General features: G+C 40.3%; 2 protein-coding genes across 2 annotated transcripts; both read left to right on the forward strand.

Moving 5' to 3' along the window:
* The first annotated feature begins 9,399 nt into the window (after nt 1-9,399).
* On the forward strand, nt 9,400-12,301 carry LOC108670066 (3-galactosyl-N-acetylglucosaminide 4-alpha-L-fucosyltransferase FUT3-like). Its single transcript, XM_047880171.1, has 5 exons — nt 9,400-9,434; nt 10,227-10,336; nt 10,498-11,042; nt 11,547-11,689; nt 12,160-12,301. Exons 1-5 carry the CDS (start codon nt 9,400-9,402, stop codon nt 12,299-12,301), a joined length of 975 nt encoding a protein of 324 aa, XP_047736127.1.
* A 7,698-nt stretch (nt 12,302-19,999) lies between these two features.
* Nucleotides 20,000-22,925, forward strand: LOC108670067 (4-galactosyl-N-acetylglucosaminide 3-alpha-L-fucosyltransferase FUT6-like). The gene is made up of 3 exons (XM_018157521.2): nt 20,000-20,416; nt 21,381-21,523; nt 21,994-22,925. Exons 2-3 carry the CDS (start codon nt 21,402-21,404, stop codon nt 22,196-22,198), a joined length of 327 nt encoding a protein of 108 aa, XP_018013010.1. The 5' UTR covers nt 20,000-20,416; nt 21,381-21,401; the 3' UTR covers nt 22,199-22,925.
* The last annotated feature ends 2,766 nt before the right edge of the window (nt 22,926-25,691 follow it).

Genomic DNA, 25,691 nt, shown 5'->3' on the forward strand with positions numbered 1-25,691 from the left:
ACAATTTTTTTACAGGAATTGCCCAAAAAGAAGGTTTCACTCACTACATGATCGTTAGCCTGCTAAAAAATTTCCCAACGTAATAACAGCGAAAATGCTTGAAGCCGTTTCGTGATAGCGGCAACCGGAGGCGCTGTGAAGGTAATGTATTACATTACATCGCTACCGAAAATCACGCATATCGCACTATAAGGCGCCTACCCTAATTCTTATTGTTCGGCAAAATTTAGTCATGGAGGCGGCGTTGCGAACGAACCTGCGCGGCGAATTGGACTCAAACCTGCGTTGCCAAGAAGCTACCTATGTTTTATTGAACGTAGTGTCCTTTATACTACACTACGCTACAATTTGTATCATTCTGTATTTTGGTGAACCCTTTATTATTATTCATTTTAATAATTCAAGATTATGGTATTGACCCAAATATATTTGCGCGTTGATTAACTAATTACTGTTTCAAATCCTGATTGATGGCATTCATTTTATTTTATCTAACCTTTTTTAGTTGCTAAAATTTGCATTAAATGTTAATTGTTCATCATTTGATGAACCTAGCATAATTTGTGTAATTTGTACGAACCTTGTATCATTTTGCATATCGACAAACCTACAACCACCTTGCATGTGGATATATATAGTGAATGAGTAATCTTGTATATAGTGATAATTTTGTATAATATGATTTTGTTGTGTTGCTGAAAATTTTTTCTAATGTATTAATTTTTAGATGTCAACACCAGAACTGAACCGTGAGAATATTTGAACAGCTTAATTTTTGATGGTCATAATATAATGTTCTATTCTTAAATATTCAGTTTCAATGTTATATTTAAACTATGCCTAGATATATGTAGTTTTATTTAATTATTATTATTTTTAATTGAGATTATCATCCTAATTCCCTAATTCTAGGGACATTAGTAGAGCTAATTATTGAATAATACTTTATAATAATTAATAATTACACCTGCTTACACATTACAATCTGTACCACTACGAGATTATAGATGACAATCGATCGATACCCTACGTATAATATTGTTTATATTCAGAGATAATATATTTCGCACGACAGAATTTCCTTTTTCAGTTCCATATAAATTTGTTCTCTACAAATATTTTTTTCTCAAACAAAGAGTGGCAACGCTCTACGAATCAATCGTTAGCCGCCGCATTTCGCACGTCCATTATTAGTGAGGCTGACACACGCGACGGTTACATTGTGCTGTTCCTGATTCACTTTTCCAATTGTTTACCTTCGAAACATCAATATTGATCCTTGAGACGTGTATCATCGATGAATATTTAGTGAGATGCATAATTGCGTTCAAATGTTGACTTGATTAACACCGAAGAAGAATGCACAAAGTTGTATATCTAGACCAATATATCTAGGTTACTTAAGGCATTGATTGACGGGGTAGACGCCTAGACGTTTTGACTCTATATTTCTAGTTTTTTTCTCACAGAAGTTTTGCTGATCTCGAATTTTAATGACAAGCCTTTGAGTAACACCCACAAAAATGAGAAATCCTAAAAACCCTCGTGTTTCGTTTTAGATATGTCTTTACGCATCGAATGATATGTGTCTCAATGTTGTAGCTTGAAAATCCTAGGACTTAGGAGGAGATAGATTTCTACGGTACCCCCTTTTTTGGCCGTTTTCTAAGAATTTCACGTTTTCTTTCATTTTTTTCGAAAAATTCACACGAACAAAAATGTCTTAGAATTCTATTTTACATATTTGTACCAAGTTTCAGAGTGATCCGTTCGTAAATAGCCGAGATAAATTTTACCCTAGACGCTCCCCTTAAATTTGTGGCCCATGGCAGCGCCCCAGAGCCTGACAATTTACTGTATGGATGTTTTCTGCAGAATTGAAAGTTCTGACAATATAGTATAAATTTCAATTACTATAGACTGTGGAAGATATACCAGAGGCGAGATTTAAGGCAGGCTGCGGAATGACGAAAATTCACAATTTTTTCACAGGAATTGGCCAAAAAATGTTGCACTCACTACATGAGTTAGCCTGCTAAAAAGTCTAAAAAGTTTCCAAGCGTAATAACAGCGTAAATGCTTGAAGCCATTTCGTGATAGCGGCAACCAGAGGCACTGTGAAGGTAATGCATTATATTACATCGCTACAGTAAATCACGCATTCCGCATCATAAGGCGTCTACCCTTCTTATTTATAATAAACGTTTAATTGCGTGGACATAATACTTTAGTTATCCCCGAAAGAAAATAAAATGAGCCTGAAGAGAGCAGGTAGAGGGCAGCGTATGGAGCGTGTCGACAGTAAGTGAGCCGGAGCCCGGCAGGACTGATTCGTTGCAGCCGAGCGCCAGCGCCCAAATAAGGCCTTACGCAGAACACTTTGAACCCCTTAATAAGCGTTCATCCATGCTGGTTCCATGCTTCCCTCATGCTTCTATCATGCTCTTGGTCCAGCGCCGGCCCAGCTCCTAGGCTACACTGCTTCTAATTTTGACTGGGTAAGGCGCCTACCCTTCTTATGGTTCGGCAAAGTTTGGTCGTGGAGGCTGCGTGGCGAACGAATCTGCGCGGCGGATTGGTCTCAAAACTGCGTTGCCAAGAAGTTACCTATGTTTTATTGAACGTAGAGTCGTTAATACTACGTTACAATTTGTATCATTCTGTATAGAAGTGAACCCTGTATTATCATACATTTTAATAATCCAAGATTATGGTATTGACCCAAATCTATTTGCGTGTTGATTAACTAATTACTATTTCAAATCTTGATTGATGGCATCCACTTTTATCTTATCTAACACTTTGTAATTGCTAGAATTTGCATTAAAAAGTTAATTGTTCATCTTATGAGGAACCTAGCCTCTTTTTAAATTTGTTTGAAGCTTGTTTCATTTATCATATCGACGAACCTAAAACTACTTTGCATGTGGCTTCATAGTGAATGTGTAATCTTGTATATAGTGATAAGTTTGTATAATATTGTTTTCCTGTGTTGTTGGAAAATAGTTCTATTGTATAAATTGGATATAAAAACACCAAAGCTGAACCGCGAGAACATCTGAACAGTTTGATTTTTGATTGTCCTAATATAGTATTCTATTCTGAAATATTCAGTTTCAATGTTAAATTTAAACTCTGCATTTAATCAAGATTATTTCTACCTGGGTTAATTATACTCATTCTTCAATTCTAGTGACATTATTAGCGCTAATTATTGAATAATACTTTGTGAGAATTTGTAGATATACATTCTTACACGATATAAACTGTACCACTACGAGATTATAAATGACAATCGATACCCTACGTAATATAATATTTATATTCAGAGATAATACATCCTGCACGACAAAATTTCCTTTTTCAGTTCCTTATAAATATTTTCTCTACAAATATTTTTTCTCAAACAAAGAGTGGCAAAGCACGACAAAGCAATCGTTAGCCGCCACATTTTGCACGTCCATTATTCCTGAGGCTGACACACGCGACGGTTACATTGTGCTGTTCCTGATTCACTTTTCCAATTGTTTACCTTCGAAACATCAATATTGATCCTTGCCATTACTTTATTATTTCAGTTACATTTATATTCATTTATTTCGTCATTCTTATAGAAGGAAATATATTTATCGATAAAACTTTCACGATTCGAGCATTTGTTGGGATTCAGAAATATAGGGTGCAGCACATACGTAAATTTTTCATATTGTGACCAATTATTATAGCGATCTTACTTGAGATATTTTTTTCCTAATCCATATCTTTAATGTTAGATCCCTTATATCTTCAAACCATTATGTTCAGATCCACGTACTATGTAAAAACTAAGTAAAAGTGAAACCCCAAAATCAGGACGCTTTCTAACTCCCTCCGTTGGCTAAAGCAAATAATTTGTGCCAGCGTTATAATACTCTTGATTTGTGCCAGCGTTATAATACACTTATGTTGCGAACTTCGAACGAGATATCGAAATTTACTATAGTTACTAATACAATTTATTTCTTCCTAAATCAGTTGAGGTTTTTAAATAAAGTTTTGAGCCAAAAATTCGACAATGGAGATAAGAACTGACTGTGCTCCCTCAATACGGCGCTACCCTCGTCTTGCTCAAGCGCCGTTCCATCAAGATAGTTACGAGGTCCTAACTGCGCCAGCCAATCACTGGCGGCTATTCCTGCTAAAACAGCAATCACAAACATGGTCTTAGGACACTTAGGAAATTAATTATTCTGAACACTTGGGACGATACGTGTACACTGCACACTAGTGACAAAGGCCGTTACGTGAATTTAGGCCGTAACGTGTAGTGAGGCTGCTATGTGTTCATGATTCGCTACGTGCAACATGGGCCGCTACGTGCACTTAATTGAGTTTCGATTGTACGGCCCAATAGCAGCTCAAACTTCAGTCAGGCAAAAGCTTAACTCAGACCTACGCTCAGACCCGGCTTAATTTAAGGGCTAAGTTTGATACAGAGTGGGGCATTTTAACGTAGCCCTTTATTGATAGGGATCAATAATTCGCTATATAGAAAATACGAAGAATTAATGATTGTGAGTGCAAGTTCTTGATCTGTTGTAATCTACAGCTCGACGTCTGCTGTTTAGCAAGACCGACACCTACATGTACTTAGGATACCACTATAATAACAATATACTCAGAGATAATACTGTATATACTGCACGACATATACGAATACTCTAGGCATATTCGTATTAAATATCTCTTTAATATCTCTGATATTAAAGCTTATATAAGAAATATTTTATGCATCGCTGTTGTTGCTTGAATTTTTCCACTAAGAAAAAGACCAATAAACGAATCGTTTTAGATACCCGAATACAATAACTCACTAATCGATACAAAGTAAAAAAAAAAACATTCCACGAAATTCTTGCATTGCTATTACGTAAATTTTTGCAATCTCTAAAAAGATCGTGAAACAGGTTCATCATAATTTGCAATCTAGATAAAACCATAATTAATGTTTTTTTCGATAATTTCGACTGAAATTTGGAAATTGATGCTTCATAACTTCTTTCGTTGTTTTCTACCCACGACAAATTACGTACCAAGGTAAACCAATAAACACGAGTGAGTTATTATATTATATAATATCATTACAATTTATGATCAGATTATATTAAACTTATCTGCACCAGCAATTCATCCCCTCACTACTCTGGCTGGGCGGCCTCGCCATGACAACGGCAATCTTGTTAGTCTCTCCTGTATAGATCGTGGGTCTCAGTGCACTCGTGACCATCGTGTCACCAGGTCAACTGCTCAGTTTTCCAATACATTATACTAAGTTTTATATTTAACAATACATGTTAAACTCGAGCCAACTGTTCCCGTAACTTGAGCCAACTGTTCCCTGTAACTCGAGCCAACTGTTCTCCGTAACTAGAGCCAACTGTTCCCTGCAACTCGAGCCAACTGTTCCCCGTAACTCGAGCCAACTGTTCCCCGTAACTCGAGCCAACTGTTCCCGTAACTAGAACAATACTAAGTTTTATTTTGCCGCATTATCTGAGAGTGTTTACGGTACATTGACTATCCCAATGTTTTCACATTTAAGCATTTTATGAACTGTTAGTTATCTAAGCAGCCATTTCTCGCTCTTCTATAGTAAATGCAATACTGGATATAGAATAAAATTGATCTGTGGGAGGAACGACGAAGAAAAATTATTGTGTAACATTTCGATTTTAATTTTTTTGTGTTTCATAGTGCCGTAGCCTTACATGCTCGTCGTTGTTGGCCCGTGTTATACGTTGTTATTACAGTTCATTTGAAGTATCTCTTAAAACACCATTAAATGAAAGGCTTCAACGCATATATTATTAATGTATATTGAACGCAAATACAATATTTGGTTAGTGTCGCAGCTTACATGTTCAAGTTGCTTTAGAACAGCTGAGTTCAACGCTAACGCTACATCACCGTTGACATCATCGATCAGTTCATCTACATGCGTGCCTGGGTGCAGTTCTTGGAATCACCTCTGAGCAAGTTCAGAAATTCTGTTTTCTATTCAATTCTCTTAAGTTGATAACAATAATGGACAAATTGTGAGAACATAAAATACTATAAGTCAGCTGCTTGTGATCTTGCTCGTGGAGAACTTCCCTCCTCTGTTCTGCTGTTCTACTTGGTAAACTTGGAACCTGGACCAAGCCTAAATAACCGTAACAACCCATCGCAAGTGCCGTAAACACATCCGTTTGAATCCGTAAACACATCCGTTAAACACATCCGTAAACACATCCGTTCAAACACATCCGTTTGAACCTGAACCAATAGAAATTGTACAATGGTGGCCAGTATGATAGTGGAATATTCGGATGAAGAGCTAAGTGTTATGACTGTTAAAGTGTTGATATAAATTTGAGCCATCTTCTAATTTTCAGTTCGAGAAAAAGAAACTTACTTTTGAGCAATGGTTGAGTCAACGTTAATTCATTCGTGACGGAAAGGAATTGGGTCTCAGTGACATTGCATTGTTGAAGTACGTGACAGAGAGATTGAGGAGGGAAGATGAGCGTTTAGATAAGGAAGAGCAGCGAAGGAAAGAAGAGGCTGATCGAGAAGAAAGACTGCTTGCACGAGAAGAGAAGAAAAGAGAACACGAACTGCGGATGGCAGAACTCGAAATGGAGAGGACGCGAATTGAAGCAAGCGTGCCAAACCAGATTTCAGGACATTCGAGAACCAACATTAAATTGAATCCTTTCAAGGGAGGAGAGGATGTTGCGGTATTTTTGAGAACTTTTGAGAGAATTAAGGAGGCCAATGGCTGGTCGGTAAGTGTTGCTATTCCTGCATTGATGAACGGTTTTGCCAGTACAAAGGTTGGAGTGTTTTTGAATACATTGTCACCTGGGTTACCATATGTTGAGGGGTAAGAGACCTAATTTCGCAGAGTTTTGGCTTCGCTATATACGATTACCAGCTGCGATTCCATAGTGCTCGTCAAGCAGAGGAATCATTTTCTCATTTCATTTTGTATCTGAAAGAAAACCTTTAAAAGATGCAGACTCTTGCCAATGTCGACGGTAATTTTAAAAAGTTACAAAAATTAGTGATAAAAGACCAATTGTTGCGTTGTGTAGATAAAGGTCTCGCAGAATTTTTGAAGGAACGAAATATCTTTCAGATTGCCTTAGATGAAGTTATTAAAATTGCTGACAAATATCAGGCTATTCGCGGGAAACAATCAAGCAAGTTGAAGATGAGTTTTTCATTGTAACTTTGACTGATCATTCTTCGGGTGAGCGTTATTCAGCTAGATCTTGTTCAGGGCGTGGGAACAGATCAGCAGAGCTCATAGGTGGTGTTCATGCCGTTAAATGTTACAAATGCGGAGGACCAGGACATTTTGATAAGAACTGTTGGTCGAAACAGGGGGGATCGTCTTCAGATCAGAAGAAGAAAGATCCAACTGTGAATGTAAATTTTGCAATTAACAATAGTGTAAATTACAGTGGTAATCTGCCACTTGTTCTGGGAACATGCGATAGCCGAGATGTTAAAGTTTTGAGGGATACGGGATCAACAGCAGTTTTAGTAAGGTCTGATTTGATTGATGCGAGATCGGTTCTGAAAAACGAATCTGTGTGGCTTAAGTTTGCTGATGGAAGCAAGATGTTGGCAAATAGAGCTCTCATTGATCTAGATTGTGTATTTTTTTCGGGCCGTACTTATGCAATTTGTGTACCGAAATTACCATTTGATGTGCTTGTAGGCAATGTTAATGGAGCATCATGTGCAGGTAGTTCCAATGTACCAGCTGATGATAGTTCTACCAGTTCAAGTGTATCTGGCGAAAATGTTGCTTGTTATGTTCAGACCAGAAGTCAAACTCGCGCTGACGAACAACCGGAGGTAGTTTCGACTCGACCCAGTAGACCAATACACATAGACATGGACACTTTAACAACGGCTGAATGCAGAAATCCGATCCCAAGCTGAAGGTGTGTTTTCGTAAAGCTTTAGAAGATTCTACTGCTTTTCCCAAATTTTAAGTGCGTAACGATGTGTTGATGAGATTGAGCTTACAGAGCAGGCAAGCTAAAGATGTTGTTGAGCTAAAGATGTCCGGTCATTTGGGAATCCGTAAAACGCGTTATGCAGCATTTCTATTGGCCGGGTGTGTATGCGGATGTGTCGACATTCTGTTGATCGTGTGGCGTATGTCAGCGAAACTATATAATTGGTAAGCCTCCCAAACTTCCATTAGTTAATCTGTCTGTTGTAGGCACGCCTTTTGAAAGAGTCGCGATAGATTTAATTGGACCGTTGACGAAGTCAAAAAGGCCACAGCGCGGTTTGCATTAGTTTTCATTGATCTTGCTACGAAGTACCCTGATACAGTTCCTCTCAAGCTGATCGACAGCGATACTATTGCAGAGGCTCTTCTCGGAATCAACTCAAGGTTGGGGCTTCCGAAGGAGATACTTCAAGACCAAGGAACCCAATTCATGTCAGCGGTAATGCGGAAATTGAATCAGTTGCTTCAAATCAAGAGTATCCACACAACGCCTTACCATCCACGGTGCAATGGGTCCTGTGATAATTTTAACAAATCATCAAAGAAGATGTTGAAAAAAAATAATTGAGGAAAACCCGGAAGATTGGGACCGTTATTTGCAGCCATTATTATTCGCTTACAGAGAAACTCCACAGTTGCCGACCGGTTTTGCTTCATTTGAACTCTTGTTTAGGCACGAAATGCGAGGACCGATGTTTTTGATCAAAGAGAAAATTTTGTGTAATTCGACGGATGAAGAAGAGCTATCAGCAACGTCCTATGCGATGCAGATGAGGCAAAGAGTAAAAGAGTTCATGAAACTAGCAAACAACAATGAGAAAACAAGTAAAAAGAAAGAAAAGTTCTATTATGACCGAACGTACGAACTTTTAAGGTTGGCGATGAAGTTTTGCTGAAGCTGCTGCTGCTGCTGCTGCTGCTGCTGCTGCTACCAACGTCAACCAACAACTCCAAGCTGAGTGGAAAACGCCGTTTTTTGTGGTGAGAAGACTCAATAAAGTCGACTACGTCATATGAGTTGGATCGAACGAGTGTATTTAACACATAAATATGCTCAAGCCATTCCGAACTCGAGAAGTGCCAAGCCAGGCGGAAAAAGTGGAGGTCAGTCAATTAGCTGACACTACAGTTGGATTGGAAGCTAAAGTATCTAATGAATTGACCGTAGAGCAGAAGGCACAGATTCAAATTCTTCTAGACGAAGAGAAAATTGTGTTTAGTTCAATTCCTGGACAGATTGTTGTTTTTAAATATCGTATTTCTGTAGATAAAGAGAAGCCGATAAGGACACTTCCATAAAAGGTGCCATTTCATCTCAAAGCTCAAGTTCAGGAAGAGTTGGAGAAATGGCAACGCCAGGACATCATAAGAAAGCCAACCAGTGAGTGGGCGTCTCCGATGGTGGTTGTGCGCAATGCTGATGGTTCATTGCGACAAGCTATAAAGTTCCGGAAACTCAATCCACATATTAACGTTGACAATTATCCGATGCCAGAGAAGAGAAGCATTGAAAAACTCAGCGAAGCAAAATTTCTGTCGAAATTAGATTCAACGAAAGCGTACTTCCAAGTCCGTTGGAAGAGAGTTCAAAGCAGCTCGCATCATTTGTTACAGAGTTCGGACAATTTGAATTTAATTGTGTACTTTTTGGAATTATATTTGCTAGTGTTCTGTGTAACCGTGTGTTGAAATAAATATTAGGAGACTGTTAAAAATTTTTAACTAGTTTCGTAGATGACTTATTAATTTTCAGTAGCGATTTTGAATCTCATTTGGTTTATGTCCACAGTTTTTTTGCGAAAGCTAAAAGCTGCAGGAATAATTAACGTTAAAATAATTAAATCGAAATCAGTAAATATAATTTTCAACTGTCTCTGCTTACCATACTTTCATGTTTTCCGCCAGAGTTTCTTGCTTTTCTGTCCTAATTGAAACACTCGAGACTTTCAATTCTATGCGCTGTAAGTATTTTCCCCAACTAAGTTCTCTGGAAGCTAATGAAAATGAAGGAGTCAGAAAAGGGTCTCATTCTGCGGCGTCCTTGCAGAAAAATACAACGCGCTGCTTTTCTGGGAGTTGTTTCACTTTTCGTGTGGCTCGTTTTCTTGGTAGCCAGAAGATATAATGCAATGTTTGGGCATGTTTCTCTGCCTAATATCGTGTATCATGGAAGGGCTCAACTTGACGTCGGCAATGTATCCACAGTGGTTGAAGTCAAAGTTGCCGGAGGACAGTACCGCGTCTACAACAAACTGATGAATCTAACTTCATCCGACTTACATGGTTTGTCAACGCTGGGCCGACGCGTGTTCTTGAACGAAAAGATTGGTCACGAACAAGATAGAATATTCACGATCCACATTTGGAACTATATGGAGTACGGGAGAGAACTTGGACCAAGATTTTTCAAAATTGGCTCTTCTGAAAAAAATGATCCGTTGAAGATTGTACAGTAAGTAACTGCAGAGTGACGTTAAAAGATGATGATTTACTGGGAGCTGACGCTGTGCTCTTCTACCTGAACCTGGTAGTTGAACCTCCAGTTGATGTTCCTAGAGACCCAGGGCAGCTCTGGGTTTGGTTTACCGACGAGAATCCCAACAACGTTCTTGGGGCGGCGAGAGACCGCGTCCTTAGCCACTACAACGGATTATTTAACTGGTCAATGAACTACAAAATGGATTCTAGTGTGCCGGTGCCGTACGGACGTACCGTTTATCTATCTGAAGACGAAAGGTTGGACAAGGTCGAGGACTACTATAAACTAAAGCTGAAAAATTTCACTATCATGAATTCTCATTGCGATGGCTTCAATGGGAGGTTCAATTATATATATGAGCTCCAAAAATTTATTTTCATTGACTTCTACGGCAAGTGCGGGACCCTCCAATGCGAAGGCCGTTACTGGATGAGCTGCGAGAAGCTCCGGGATTACAAGTTTTACTTTGCTTTTGAAAGCACAAACTGCGACGAATACATGACAGAAAAGGTGATGTGCTACATTTGTCAGTCATTCCATATCTTCGTTTAATGAATGGCCTTTTTTATTAAATTACTTTCAAACGTTCAATGAAGATCTTGTTTGCTGACCAGCTTCTTTCAAATAAAAACCACGCTGGTATTATGTAAATCTCCAACTAATGACAACCTGTTCATCATCAGAACGCTCAAGTTTTGGATACTCAGTTTTCCAACTTGGCTATCCAGGCTTTTGTCTCGTAACATTTTTTTTATCCACACCTCACTCTCTATCATCCCTTATACAAAAACTCGACCAACCAAATTATGCGCTAACCGTTTTCTTCGGTTCTCTACTGGCCGCCTTCGCTTATTCCTTTACACATCTCCTGATGACACCACCACCGCCACCAACACTACCATTGCTTTATCAATTCATCGTTTAGTTTTGACCCTACTGACATTAAACATTGCTGTCAAATGGATTCCTTTTATAATATAATTTAAAATACTGTGACGTCTCTATGAATAACAGGTGTGGTGGAACGCGCTGCACATGGGGGCCGTGCCTGTGGTGATGGGGTCGCCTAAACTAAATTACGAGACGTTCTTGCCCCCAGGATCTTTCATCCACGTGGATGACTTCAACATCCCCGCGGACCTGGCAAGATACCTTAAGTGAGTTTATTTATAGGTTCTAATTAATTTTTTACATTTTTACGGTGACTGATGAATGCAATGTAATTTTTTGAGATTTATTTGTCGCCATTCCTGAACAATGGCAATAAAGTGTTCTACAATAAATCGTGTTAAAAGTAAAGCAGAAGTTAGCAATGGTAGGCCAAAAAATATTGGCCTTTCTTAGAAACTCTTTGATTTGCCCGGGCCTAAAGTTCAAAGAGGAAAATTACCTGATATTACCATGGCTTTGCTGTCTTTATTATATCGTGATTTTCATATCAATATTTCTACTAATTATTACGATAGAAGAAACTTTCGTCTCCCTGCGGAATTAAACTTTTCAATGTTTATTACAGTGAGATGGAATATTTTTATTTAAAACAAATTTATTGAATTACTTAACCTGAATGAAAACTTGATAAGATGCCTTTCCTGCAACGCTATCTCTCTCTCTTTCAACATTCCAGGTACCTCCTCGACCATCCCGCTAAGTACCAGCAGTACCACGACTGGAGGAGGCGGTACCGCGTACTAAATGAGCACGGGTACATGGGGGCACCCACACGAGAGCATTTCTATGATAGCGAACGGCAGTGCCATAATCCTTAACAATAAATATCGGTGGGGCACCGATGATTTCTTGATGGATCTCCGATGATTTATTGAAAGATCACCGACGATTATTTATCGTGAGATGTCACATAATGCGGCATCGAAGGTGTGCCCGGCCAATGTTCTACCTATGGCGTACCGATTGTCATCTTGTCTGAAAACCCCTATTTTACCAAAATCTAAATTATTGCATCATCGCGCATTGATGAGCCAATGATAACCACCTTTCAAATAAATTCCACGACAAATTTTCCGTTTGTATGAAGCAATTATTCTGACCGACTTCACTTTATAACGATCACGCATTATTTGGATGACGGCAATACAGCATGGCATAACAAAGATATCAGAAATATGAAAGGAATAAAATTTCCCACTGCAGTACGCATAGAACTCCAAATATTGCCTTGTTTAAAAAAAACGCTACTGTAATGTGATAAAAAGTATGAATAAAAATAGTTTCTATCGTCTCATATATTTTAAAGTTGAAGACTCCCAGTGCTTGCTCTTCCAATTTTACGTTACGTTCAGGTTCAGGTTCCAGATATTGGGGAGGGGTCGGGGAGGGGTCGTGCGGATGCCTCGGGCGACGTGAGCGTGGAAGGATTCCATGCGTTCTACGAAAACAAAACTTCAGCTGTGCGCGCGTCGTCGGCCGATGCTCCTTCGGCAACCTTTACGCCGTGCCCTTACAACTGCGTGCTACGCGAGTTCACCTGCGTCACAGCATCACAGCGGATGAGGTCACCAGTGCAGTGCGCGCGCTGCCTAACAAGCAGTGCGCCAGCGACCTGTTGCCGTCGCATCTACTTAGGGAGAATGTTGCCAGCCTAGCACCTTTTATGGAACTGTGCGCCGGCGGACGCTGCAGCGCTGCAAGACCGGATGTCTGCCTGCATGGACGCCGTTTCAGACTGGATGCGTTCCAACCGGCTCCAGCTCAATGCATCGAAAACCGAATTTATTTGGTTCGCGACCACTCGTCGCCAACATCAGCTTCCAGCAAACCTTGTGCGAGTGGGCGACGAGTTCGTCGCACCTGCATACTCTGTACGCAGCCTCGGCATTCAGCTGGACTCAGAACTATCTATGAACAACCACATTGCCAAAGTAACCGCTGCTTGCTTTGGCATCCTGCGGCGAATTCGTAGCGTCAGTCGCTGTCTCTCGAGGCCGATCCTCGAGGCCCTCGTGGTGGCGCTTGTGCTGACAAGACTGGACTATGACAATGCCACACTTTACGGACTTCCCATCACGGCACTTAACAAACTGCAATTCATAATGAACGCTGCAGCGCGACTCGCTTGTGCCCGGCGGAAATTTGACCACGTGACACCGATTTAGCGTGACCTTCACTGGCTGCGCAATTGCGCATCCAGCAGCGCACGCAGTTTAAAGTCGCTGTCCTGACGTTCCGCTGCCTCCATGGTTTAGCACCACCTTATCTCGCCGAAGGCCTGCGGCGCGTGTCGGATCTGCCTTCCAGAAGGCGACTGCGTTCCTCGTCGAAGGCTGACCTCGTCGTCCCGTCCTCACGTCTGTCCACCGTCGGCGACAGAGCGTTCGCGGTCGCTGCGGCCAGAACATGGAATGGTCTGCCAGCATCGGTGACATCTGCTTCTTCGCTGCCGTTGTTTCGTCGACGCCTGAAAACAGAACTTTTCCGTAGAGCCTTTGAATCTTAGACCTAGCCGTCATCTAATCTATCATGGATATTACTAGTTTAGCATAGGTGTTGCTTGTTCTAGCATAGACGTCGTCAGTTTTAGCATATGTCCTTTGTTTTAGCATAGACGTCATCTGTTTTTATCCTCTCGTGTCTTTTTTAGCCACTTGTAACGTGCCCTCGAAGTTCGATCTGAACGAGACGCCACGACAATCTCTTCGTGGAATAATAATATTAATAACTTCTCGTTTTGTCAGGTTGACGCCGAGTGACGCTTGATTGGCACGTATGAAAAAGTTCTCGCATGAATAGGTTTACGGCACAAATAGTACAATGAGAGGGTTGTAATGAAACACTGATACCTTTCATATTAAATTGAGAAATTCAAGTTTCACATCCTACGGTAAAAAATCTCTAGTACATGACAAAGGTAATCTGTACACAATCGAAATTGAGAACATATCAGTTTACATCACTAAAATCTCTCTAGTTACCAGAACGTTGATACATTGTAGTTCCGTTGAGCTATACGACTGTTGTAGACGACCGCATAATACACGCACACTTTGCGACCGTAGGTTCAGCGGCCGTACCGCCGCTGTATTCTCGCGTCAGCTTTCACAGTTGCTCTTTCTTCATGGCCGTATTTCCCGCGCACTACAGTGATGTCTCGATGTCTCACGGCCGGTATACCCGTAGAGTTTATTATGAGACCGTACTTCGGAATAGTGGTGTTCGTCTTCATAGTCGATGATAATACTCCAAGCTCGTTGCGGTACTGCGGTTGAAGCTGACTGTGACCTTACCGCTTCTTCTGATAAAAATTGTGACCGTATTATATTGCTGACCGTACCGATGATAATTCTTGGTGTAGAGCTCGGAAACGTGAATCTTCTGATGACGGGCGTTATAATCGATGTACAACTCGTGGCCCTCTCGCATTGTCTCACGGTTGAGTCGCAGCCGTAGTGTTGATGTTGATTTTCTCGACGTGCTCACCGGACTCTTAGTTGCCTCGATAAGTCTAGGTTTCTCGCGACCGTCAATGTTCGAAAAGGGCAAACCGCCGGCCTCATGCACGGCCGCGTCCGTTACAAAGTCCGCTGACTGCAGACCGTGCTTGCGTGACGGTCACCTCCGTTGAACAGCCTTTGGCGCCAATTTTAAGGTACTTTTATACGCTGGTGTGACGCACAGTTAAGCCTATACCCTCGAAGTGACGCCGCATTCCTCGACTGGAATTTCCCTCGTGCTGGGCTTGCCAACGTTCGATGTAAACTAACTCCTTCCAACGGCCTCGAAACAACCACGTCTTACACACTTGCTATATCGCTTCGACCCGCATTCTTAGCATTCATAACTCCTACGCATAATACATGTTCCATATTACCTACTTTATTCAATTGAACCAGGGTCTGCGGCGCGCGAAACGAAACTTCTACCGCTTGGCGGCAGTCATAGTCAAGTGATTAAGTAGGCGCCACAGCTGGGACGATGAGGAGGGCGTTCAATTAAACATCGCTTATTTGCCCATGCTACCATATTAGAAAAAACGGCCGTTTGAATATATTTTGTACGTCCATATCAGCAAAGATTTTAACAGCTACGTGAAAATGCATGATGAATGTGGAAGATTCTTAATATAAAACTCNTGGCACGGAGAGTCGGTTTCTCGCAGTCGCTACAGAACCAGTGAAACGACTCTGTTTTCTGTAGGAAAGAGTATTCTTCAGAGCTCAGCTTCGCGCAACTGATGCAAATGAAATCCTCGCAGTGTTCACAGATGACCATCTGATCATCTTCTCTCAACGAGATCTCTTTGCAAAACTTGCATGCATCTTTAACTACGCACTTCGATCTCCTGTTCAATTTTTTCGGTGCATCTTGTTTCGAAGAACCGCATTCCTTCTTAACAATCTTGTTTACTTTCTTCCCAGCCATCGAAATGTCTTCTTTCTTAATTGTTTAATGATTTCCGAGTTCCTTCACTGAAATTTAGTTAGGGTCCTCACAGCAATAAATCACCGGAAACAATAAATCACCGGAAACAAGCCTGATGAACACAACCGCCCTACGGTAGTAAAGTTCCGGAAGTACAGCACAGCCGCCCGACGGTAATAAAGTTCTGGAAGTACAGCACAACCGCCCGACGGTACCGGAAGTACAGCACAATCGCCCGACGGCAATAAAGTTCCGGAAGTCCAGCACAACCGCACGACGGTAATAAAGTCCGGATGCAATTCAAAGCAGGAAACAAGTCGGTCAGGCTCCTGGAGCGACTACACAACACGTCCGATCTCCACCGCGTCTCAAACTGAACTCCAATTAATCATTACTCCTACTCCTGAATTAATCATTAATATTAATAATGATCTTAATAATAAATAATAATAACATTAAAAGATCGAATGTTGTTAATTATACCTTTTCTGCTGGCAAAGGAAGTAATTGGATGACAACGATAATAATATATTCAGGTCCTTTTTAGTTTGCCTGACCTGTACCGGTAGACGATATCGTTTACAAACATAATATATGTGAAATGTTTTTGGAGTTAGAAATGTTCAGATAAGGTTTGATTTTTTGCAAATTACAGAACTCTTGGTGTGGGCGTTGGTAGCAGCTTTCAGAAAAGTTACTTTATCTTTATTGTACAGTATCCACCAGACATTTATTCTACTGTAAAAAGCTGTACTATAGCTAGTGACATTTATTGAGCCAGCTAAAGTATTGATATTCAAATGAGGTCTTGACGCGGCTTACAAGTTAAACTCTCTTTTGAATTCCCCATATCCTGAGCTGAGCTCTCGAAGTTGTCGATCTGTGTTGCTAGGAGTTGATAAAACAGTGCAGTAAATGCCTCATCTCATCAGTCATAGCCAACAATTATTTTTTATGGGCATATTATTAGGCAAGGGATTGGCGGACTAATGACGGCCTCGGCGTCTTACGTATCTCGTATCTCTCCCTCCCTCTAATCTCGTATATCTCCCGCTCTACTTTAATGTCCGCTCGATTTTAATGTCCGCTCTACTTTAATGTCCACTCGATTTTAATGTCCGCTCGACTCTAATGTCCGCTCGACTCTAATGTCCACTCAACTCTAATGTCCACTCCACTCTAATGTCCACTCCACTCTAATGTCCACTCCACTCTAATGTCCACTCCACTCTGATGTCCACTCGACCCTAATGTCCGTCCACTCGACTCAAATTTCCACTCGACCAATTGATTGATGCTTCATAACTTCTTTGGAATTTGGAAATTGATGCTTCATAACTTCTTTCGTTGCTTTTTACCCACGACAAATTACGTATTAAGGTAAAGCAATAAACGCGAGTAAGCAAGTAAGAAAATGATCTTATCGCTTATCATATTTATACTGAACGTATCTGCACCAGCAATTCATCCCCTCCCTACTCTGGCTGGGCGGCCTTGCCATGACAACGGCAATCTTGTTAGTCTCTCCTGTATAGATCGTGGGTCTCAGTGCACTCGTGACCATCGTGTCACCAGGTCAACAGCTCAGTTTTTCAATACATTATACTAAATTTTATATTTAACAATACATGTTAAACTTGAGCCAACGGTTCCCCGTAACTTGAGCTAACTGCTCCCGTAACTCGAGCCAACTGTTCCCCGTAACTCGAGCCAACTGTTCCCGGTAACTCGAGCCAACTGTTCCCTATAACTCGAGCCAACTGTTCCCTATAACTCGAGCCAACTGTTCCCCGAAACTTGAGCAAACTGTTCCCGTAACTCGAGCCAACTGTTTACGGTAACTCGAGCCAACTGTTCCCTATAACTCGAGCCAACTGTTCCCTATAACTCGAGCCAACTGTTCCCCGAAACTTGAGCAAGCTGTTCTCGTAACTCGAGCCAACTGTTCCCCGTAACTCGAGCCCACTGTTCCCCGTAACTTGAGCAAGCTGTTCTCGTAACTCGAGCCAAGTGTTCCCGTAACTCGAACAATACGAAGTGTTTTTTTTTTGCCGCATTATCTAATAGTATTTACGGTACATTGACTATCCTAATGTTTTCTCATTTAAGCAATTTATGAACTGTTAGTTATCTAAGCAGCCATTTCTAGCTCTTCTATAGTAAATACAATAATGGATATAGAATAAAATTGATCTGTGGGAGGTTTGTTTCATGGTGCCGTATGCCGCACATACTCGTTGTTGTTGGCCCGTGTCACTCGTTGCTATTGTCCCGTATGCCATTCATACGCGACGTTGTTGGCCCGTGTTATTCAAAGCGATTGCAGTGTATTTAAAGAATCTCATCAGAAACGTTAAAATGGAAGGCTTCAACGCATATTTTATTAATGTATATTGAACGCATATACAATGTTTGGTGAGTGTGGAGTCGCAGCTCACATGTTCAAGTCGCTAATCATGCACTATGAAACAAAATTTTTGCTACTCGTATGAAATTACCTGTATCTGATGTGTGTTTTCACACTGATTCCATGTATGCCCTTGAAATTTCTCTAGCACGTTCGGTTTTAAAGTTATGTCTGTGAAAGTATTTATGCATATAACTTAAAGGTCAGCCTCCAAAAGTGAAAGTACATTCAAAATAAGGATTGCCTGGTAAAAGTGTGTTGTGTATTGGTGGTTTCAAATGCATTTATATTGTATAATATTGGCTGAGATTATATTTTTAGTGTTTGTTTCATTGCTATTGAATTTTCTTATCTTTTCACAATTTCATTCCAGAAAAGTTTGGTCGTAGTAAATCCAGGCTCTTAATTAATCTTAAGTGAGCACTAATTTGGCTTTTTTAATTCCAATTAAACAGTAATTTTTTAAATAAATCTTCAAAATTCTAACAACAACCCTAACAATTTCTGTTACATTTGTGGCCAATTCCCCCCAAAAGATCAGAGGAAAAATCTTGCCTCCAAGGTGAAGATAGCATACAGGCACTATTTTGGCTGTCAAGTTGGGGACCAAGAAAAAAATTGGGCGCCTCATCTGCTGTTCTAACTGCTATGTCAGTTTAACACAATGTCTAAGCTCAAAAAGAATAATATGCGTTTAAAAATTACTTTTTAAAGACAACACTTCTAAAGAATTCAGTGTCTGCGAAGTTACATATGTAGAATGAATTTCTAATTTTATCATCAAACATAAAAAAGTCATTTTTAAATTTTATTTTCAAATAAAAAAAAAATAAATTTTTCGAAATGATTTATTCTGTCAATTGAATCATGCATTGTCACAAACTTTACTCAAGTGTGCAAAATTTCAGTTCGATTGGACCGGTAGAAGTGTGTTAAATAGCGATTATAAGATAGGTAACAAACAAAATTAGTTTGTCAAATTTTTTTAATATTAAAAATATATTTTTTTAATTTTTAAAATTATTTATTCTGTCAATACATTCATGCATTGTCTCCAACTTTATGCAAGTGTGCCAAATTTCAGATCGATTGGACAAGTAGAAGTGAGTTAAATATTGATTACAAGATTTGTAGCAGATAGACAGACAGACAGACAAACAAACAAACAAACAGACAAGAAGTGAAGTTAAAGAGAAGTGTTGTAAAAAGTATGCCATTTACTGTTCCAATGATCTGGCAAGAACCAACAAACGATGCAAATGATTGCTATTTCTGCATGACTAATATAGCTGGCTTCTCAAAGAAACATAAGTCAAAAATATTATATCCAGATTGTCCCTCCGCCATCAAACCTGTCCCTTATGGACTAGATCTTCCAATTCCTGTCCCACCACCAGTTTCTCTTTTAGAGGATGAGGAACCTTCGACCTCCATTACACATCAAACTAGGATTGATGAAAAATTTTGTAAAAAGAATCCCCGTGATAGCCCTGCTGTTGAATACCTGAAGAGATTTGTTAAGAACCAATTAAACCCAGTTTAGGCAAGGGGCTTTATGGACTAGTTTCCAGTGCTCCTATAAGAATAAATAAGAAGAAGAATACCTGAAGAGAAAATTTAGGGCTGCCAAGTATGATGCAACGCTTAAGGCAGGTATATTTGTGGGTCCACAAAACCGAGAGCTTGTCAAAGATGAAGACTTCAAGGATACACTAAACGCTTTGGAATTAGCTGCTTAATTGGAACTCCTTCATCCTTGTAGTAAATAACTTCCTAGGAAACTACAAGGCAGAAAATTATGTTGCACTGGTTGATGATATGATTGAAGCCTACCACAAGATGGGTTGCTGCATGTCTTTGAAGATGCATTTTCTTTTTTCCCACTTGGATTTTTCCCTGAAAACCTTGGGGATATAAGTGATGAGCATAGTGAGCGTTTTCACCAAGATATTGCGCTTTTTAAAGTCGGGATCAAGGTCGCTTGAATCCAAATTGGATGGGAGACTATTGTTGGTTGCTACAAAGGGAGGAAGAATCTACTCACCGTCGCAAATCAAGAGGGAAAAAGCATTTCTAAAATAAATATCTTAGCAATTAGGTAAGATTTCTTGTGAAACTGTTTTGATTACCATTTTCTTAAATTTTGGTTACATAAATACGATGTTTGAACGGTATAATCTAATATTATTTAATCATGTTCAGTTTACCAAATGTTGCATTCTTAGGAATTTCATCAACATTATTTTTTGAATATCTCGAAAACTATACGTGCTAGAGTACCTCTGTTTGCAGTCTTGAAATCAGCCACCTCGATTTCTTTAGAGAAAGATATTTTGGTTTGAGTTATGAAAAATATTTTTTTCTGTTGCACAGTGTCATCTTTGAGCAAGTTTAGATGTACATTAGATCGCGGCATTAAATGGAACTACATGCATGCATTGAGTACGCGAGAGAACTTGGACCAAGATTTTCTATTCAATTCTGTTACCTTGACAAAAAATTTTCATAAATTGATAATAACATAAAATAATATAGTAAATAATAATATAGTAAATAATAGACTGACATTTGTCAGTCATTCCATATCTTCGTTTAATGAATGGCCTTTTTTATTACATTACTATTATACGTTCATTGAAGATCTTGTTTGCCGACCTGCTTCTTTTAAACAAAAACCACTCTAATATTATGTAAATCTCCAACTAATGTTAACCTGTTCAAAATCAGAACGCTCAAGTATTGAATGCTCAGTTTTCCAAAGTGGCTATCCAGGCTTTTGTATCGTAACACTTCTTTGATCCACACCTCTATCTCTATATATCATCCCTTATGCAAAAACTCGACCAACCAAATTATGCGCTAACCGTTTTCTTCGGTTCTCTACTGGCCGCCTTCGCTTATTCCTTTACACATCTCCTGATGACACCACCACCGCCACCAACACTACCATTGCTTTATCAATTCATCGTTTAGTTTTGACCCTACTGACATTAAACATTGCTGTCAAATGGATTCCTTTTATAATATAATTTAAAATACTGTGACGTCTCTATGAATAACAGGTGTGGTGGAACGCGCTGCACATGGGGGCCGTGCCTGTGGTGATGGGGTCGCCTAAACTAAATTACGAGACGTTCTTGCCCCCAGGATCTTTCATCCACGTGGATGACTTCAACATCCCCGCGGACCTGGCAAGATACCTTAAGTGAGTTTATTTATAGGTTCTAATTAATTTTTTACATTTTTACGGTGACTGATGAATGCAATGTAATTTTTTGAGATTTATTTGTCGCCATTCCTGAACAATGGCAATAAAGTGTTCTACAATAAATCGTGTTAAAAGTAAAGCAGAAGTTAGCAATGGTAGGCCAAAAAATATTGGCCTTTCTTAGAAACTCTTTGATTTGCCCGGGCCTAAAGTTCAAAGAGGAAAATTACCTGATATTACCATGGCTTTGCTGTCTTTATTATATCGTGATTTTCATATCAATATTTCTACTAATTATTACGATAGAAGAAACTTTCGTCTCCCTGCGGAATTAAACTTTTCAATGTTTATTACAGTGAGATGGAATATTTTTATTTAAAACAAATTTATTGAATTACTTAACCTGAATGAAAACTTGATAAGATGCCTTTCCTGCAACGCTATCTCTCTCTCTTTCAACATTCCAGGTACCTCCTCGACCATCCCGCTAAGTACCAGCAGTACCACGACTGGAGGAGGCGGTACCGCGTACTAAATGAGCACGGGTACATGGGGGCACCCACACGCCACATTTGCAGGCTGTGCGAGGCGCTGAACTACAACAACAAGCAGGATCAGCGGGCTGACTTGGAGCATTTCTATGATAGCGAACGGCAGTGTCATAATCCTTAACAATAATTATCGGTGGGGCACCGATGATTTATTGATGGATCACCGATGATTTTTTGATGGATCACCGATGATTTATTGAAGGATCACCAACGATTATTTATCGTGAGATGTCACATAATGCGGCATCGATGGCGTGCCCGGCCAATGTTCTACCTAAGGCTTATCGATTGTCATCTTGCCTGAAAACCCCTCTTTCCCCAAAATCTAAATTACTGCATCATCGCGCATTGATGAGCCAACGATAACAACCTTTCAAATAAATTCCACGATAAATTTTCCCTTTGTATGAAGCAATCATTCTGGCCGACTTCACTTTCAAACGATCATGCGTTCTTCGGATTACGTCGATAGTTCCAGCATTACTTAAAAAAAACATTATCAGGAATATAACAGGGATAAAATTTCCCACTGCAATACGCTTAGAACTCCAAAAATTACCTTGTATAAAAAACGCTGCGGTACCGAACCAGGGTCTCCAGCACGCGAAGGGAAACTTCTACCGTTTGATGGTCAGTTCTAGACAAGTGATATCAGTAAGTATTATGTAAAAAATTATACATAAGTGTTCCACAGCTGGGACGATGAGAAGGGCGTTCAATTAAGCATCACTTTGTTTTGTTGATCCATATCAGCCAAGTTTTTAACACCTACGTGAAAATGCATGATGAATGTGGAAGTTTCTTAATATAAAACTCATGCGCACCACATACTCATGCACGTCGTGAACTCCTGAATTGATCAATAATATTAATAATAATCTTAATAATAAATAATAATATTAATAATAATAATAACATTAAAAGATCTAATGTTGTTAATTATACCTTCTCTGCTACCAAAAGAAGTAAATTGGATGACTACGATAATAATATATTCAAGTCCTTTTTAGTTTGCCTGATATGTACCGGTAGACGATATCTTTACAAACATAATATATGCGAGGTGTTTTTGGAGTTTGAAATGTTCAGTTACGTTTTGATTTTTTGCGAATTACAGAACTCTTGGTGTGAGCGTTGGTAGTAGTTTTCATAGAAGTTACTTTATCTTTATTGTACAGTATCCACCAGAGTTTTATTCTACTGTAAAAAGCTGTACTAAGGCTAGTGACATCGAGCCAGCTAAAGTATTACTATTTAACTGCGGTCTTGACGCGACTTACGAGCTAAACTCTGTTTTGAATTCCCCATATCCTGAGCTGGGCTCTCGAAGTTATCGTATTGTGTTTCTAGGAGTTGATAAGACGTTGCTGCAGGTGAGCTAATATCTCATAAGTCAGAGCCGACAATTTTTTTATACGAATATTCTTAGGCAAGCGATTAGCGGACTAATAAGGCATTGGTGTCGTTCTTATCTCTTACTCTCCCTCCTTCTAATCTCGTATCTCTCCCGTTCGACTCTAATGTCCACTCGACTCTAATGTTCACTCGACTAATTATTGATTGATGCTTCATAACTTCTTTCGTTGCTTTCTACCCACGACAAAATTATGTATGAAGGTAAAGCAGTAAACGCGAGGACGCGCCTAATTAAATAATCCTTTCTCTTATCTTATCTATATTCAATTTATCTTCACCAGCAATTCGTTCCCATTACTCTGGCTGAGCGGTCATACATATGACAGCGGCAATCTTGTTAGTCACTCCTGTAAATATCGTGGGGCGCTTCTCAGTGCACTCGCGACCATCGTGTGACCAGGTCAACTACTGATTTTTTCAATACATTATACTAAATTTTATATTTTTACAATATATTTTGAACGCTAGCCAATTGTTCCTCGAAATCAAGCCAACTGTTCCCGTAACTCGAGCAAGCTGTTCTCGGTAACTCGAACAATGCTAAGTTTTTTTTACCGCATCTTCTGAGTGTGTTTACGGTAACATAACATAACATAGCGATGTCGGCGCTGAAGAGTAGGCCTGGTGTGGCCTGTCGCCGATTCTTTACTTTTCGTGCCTTGTTCACAGAAGATCTAAAATCGTGTCATTTGACCGGATCTTTTCAGGACCGACGATAGTTTGAAATAGCTACTAGACTTCCACAGGGTTCGATATGGTGCTAGGCATTTCAAGTCAACATATATTTTTCCATAGTTGTATCTAGTCTGTTCTTGAACGCGTTCATACTCGGAGCGCCAACGATGTCATCGGGGAGGCTGTTCCACATGTCGGTGATTCGAAGCGAGAAGAAATGTTGTCGTGTGGAGAAGTTGCAGCGCAGTTTTTTTTAGTTTATAGCCGTGGCCCCATGGTGTTTGGGTACATTGACTATCCTAATGTTTTTTTCATTTAAGCATTTTATGAACTGTGCGGTTATCTCTGCATCCATTTCTTGCACTTCTATAGTAAATACAATAATAGATAAAGAATAAACTGAACCTGTAGGATGAACGTTTAAGATTAATTGTGAAACATTTTGATTTTATTTTTTTGTGTTTCATGGTGCCACATGCCGTACATACTCGTCGTTGTAGGCCAGTGTTGCACGTTGCTGTTGTCCCCCTGTATGCCATGCATACGCCATGTTGTTGAACCGTGTTAAACGTTGCTATTGTCCCGTTTGCCATACACACTCTTCGTTATTGGCCCGTGTTACGCGTTGCTATTGCAGTTTATTTGAAGATCTCTTCAAAAACCATGAATTAAAAAGCTTCAAAACATATTTTATTAATTTATATTGAACGCATATACGATATTTGGTGAGTGGTGATATAGTCGCAGTTCACATGTTCAAGTCGCTTTAGAACAGCTGAGCTAAACTCGAACGCTACATCATCGATCAGTTGTTGTTGTTTATTGCGACCATCACGCTCGCCGGGGGGAGGCTCTGGTGGTGGGCGGGGGGCCGGCACCGGAAGAGGGGGGAGATGGGCGAAGGCAGGGAGGGTGGCCAGGAAAGCCGCTGCCTNTAGGCTACGTTCTTCAGGGAAGGGATCATGATAGTCCATTCGAAGCAAGGCAGTGGTGATCTCCGACTGGCGTCCCTTTTGAGGCAGCCGGTTGCTAGTCTTAAAGCAGTGTTTTGTATTGTTTACAGACTGGCAATTGCTGAGCGTGAGGTGACAGGGTACCAGATGGCGGCCGCGTAGTTGAGGATTGGGCGTGTGATGGTTCGATAGGTGGCAATTATGTCCTCCTTGGTGAAGCCACAGTTGGTGCCAGCAAGGGCTTATAAGATGCGGAGAGAACCCGTCGCTTTCGTGGCTACGGCTCTTGTATGAGGGAAGAAAGTGAAGTGTGTATCACAGGTGACGCCTAGGATTTTGGGGATTTAATCCAGGGGGATGATGCCGTTGCAGATAGTGGCAGATGGGTGGTATCGGGATTGGTGCGTATCTGGGGTGACTAGCGTGACCGAGGACTTGCCAGGAGCCACGGCCAGTTTCTTGTCAGCCGACCAATCTGAGACGCTGCGAAGGAGCGAGGCGAGCTCAGCCTCCGCAGCGTCGAGCCTCGCCTCGGGGACGACACGAAGATGGTAAGGTCGTCGGTGTATG

Source organism: Hyalella azteca, unplaced genomic scaffold, assembly GCF_000764305.2.
Source record: "Hyalella azteca isolate HAZT.00-mixed unplaced genomic scaffold, Hazt_2.0.2 contig4828, whole genome shotgun sequence".
Classification (NCBI taxonomy): domain Eukaryota; kingdom Metazoa; phylum Arthropoda; class Malacostraca; order Amphipoda; family Hyalellidae; genus Hyalella; species Hyalella azteca.

Bases quoted from the DNA above. Each gene is read 5' to 3' on its own strand.
- LOC108670066 (XM_047880171.1), top strand. From the start codon at position 9,400: ATGGCAACGCCAGGACATCATAAGAAAGCCAACCA. The intron at 9,435-10,226 runs GTGAGTGGGCGT...GTATCATGGAAG, and splicing joins CATCATAAGAAAGCCAACCA to GGCTCAACTTGACGTCGGCA. The intron at 10,337-10,497 runs GTTTGTCAACGC...GATCCGTTGAAG, and splicing joins AACTTCATCCGACTTACATG to ATTGTACAGTAAGTAACTGC.
- LOC108670067 (XM_018157521.2), top strand. From the start codon at position 21,402: ATGGGGGCCGTGCCTGTGGTGATGGGGTCGCCTAAACTAAATTACGAG. The intron at 21,524-21,993 runs GTGAGTTTATTT...TCAACATTCCAG, and splicing joins GACCTGGCAAGATACCTTAA to GTACCTCCTCGACCATCCCG.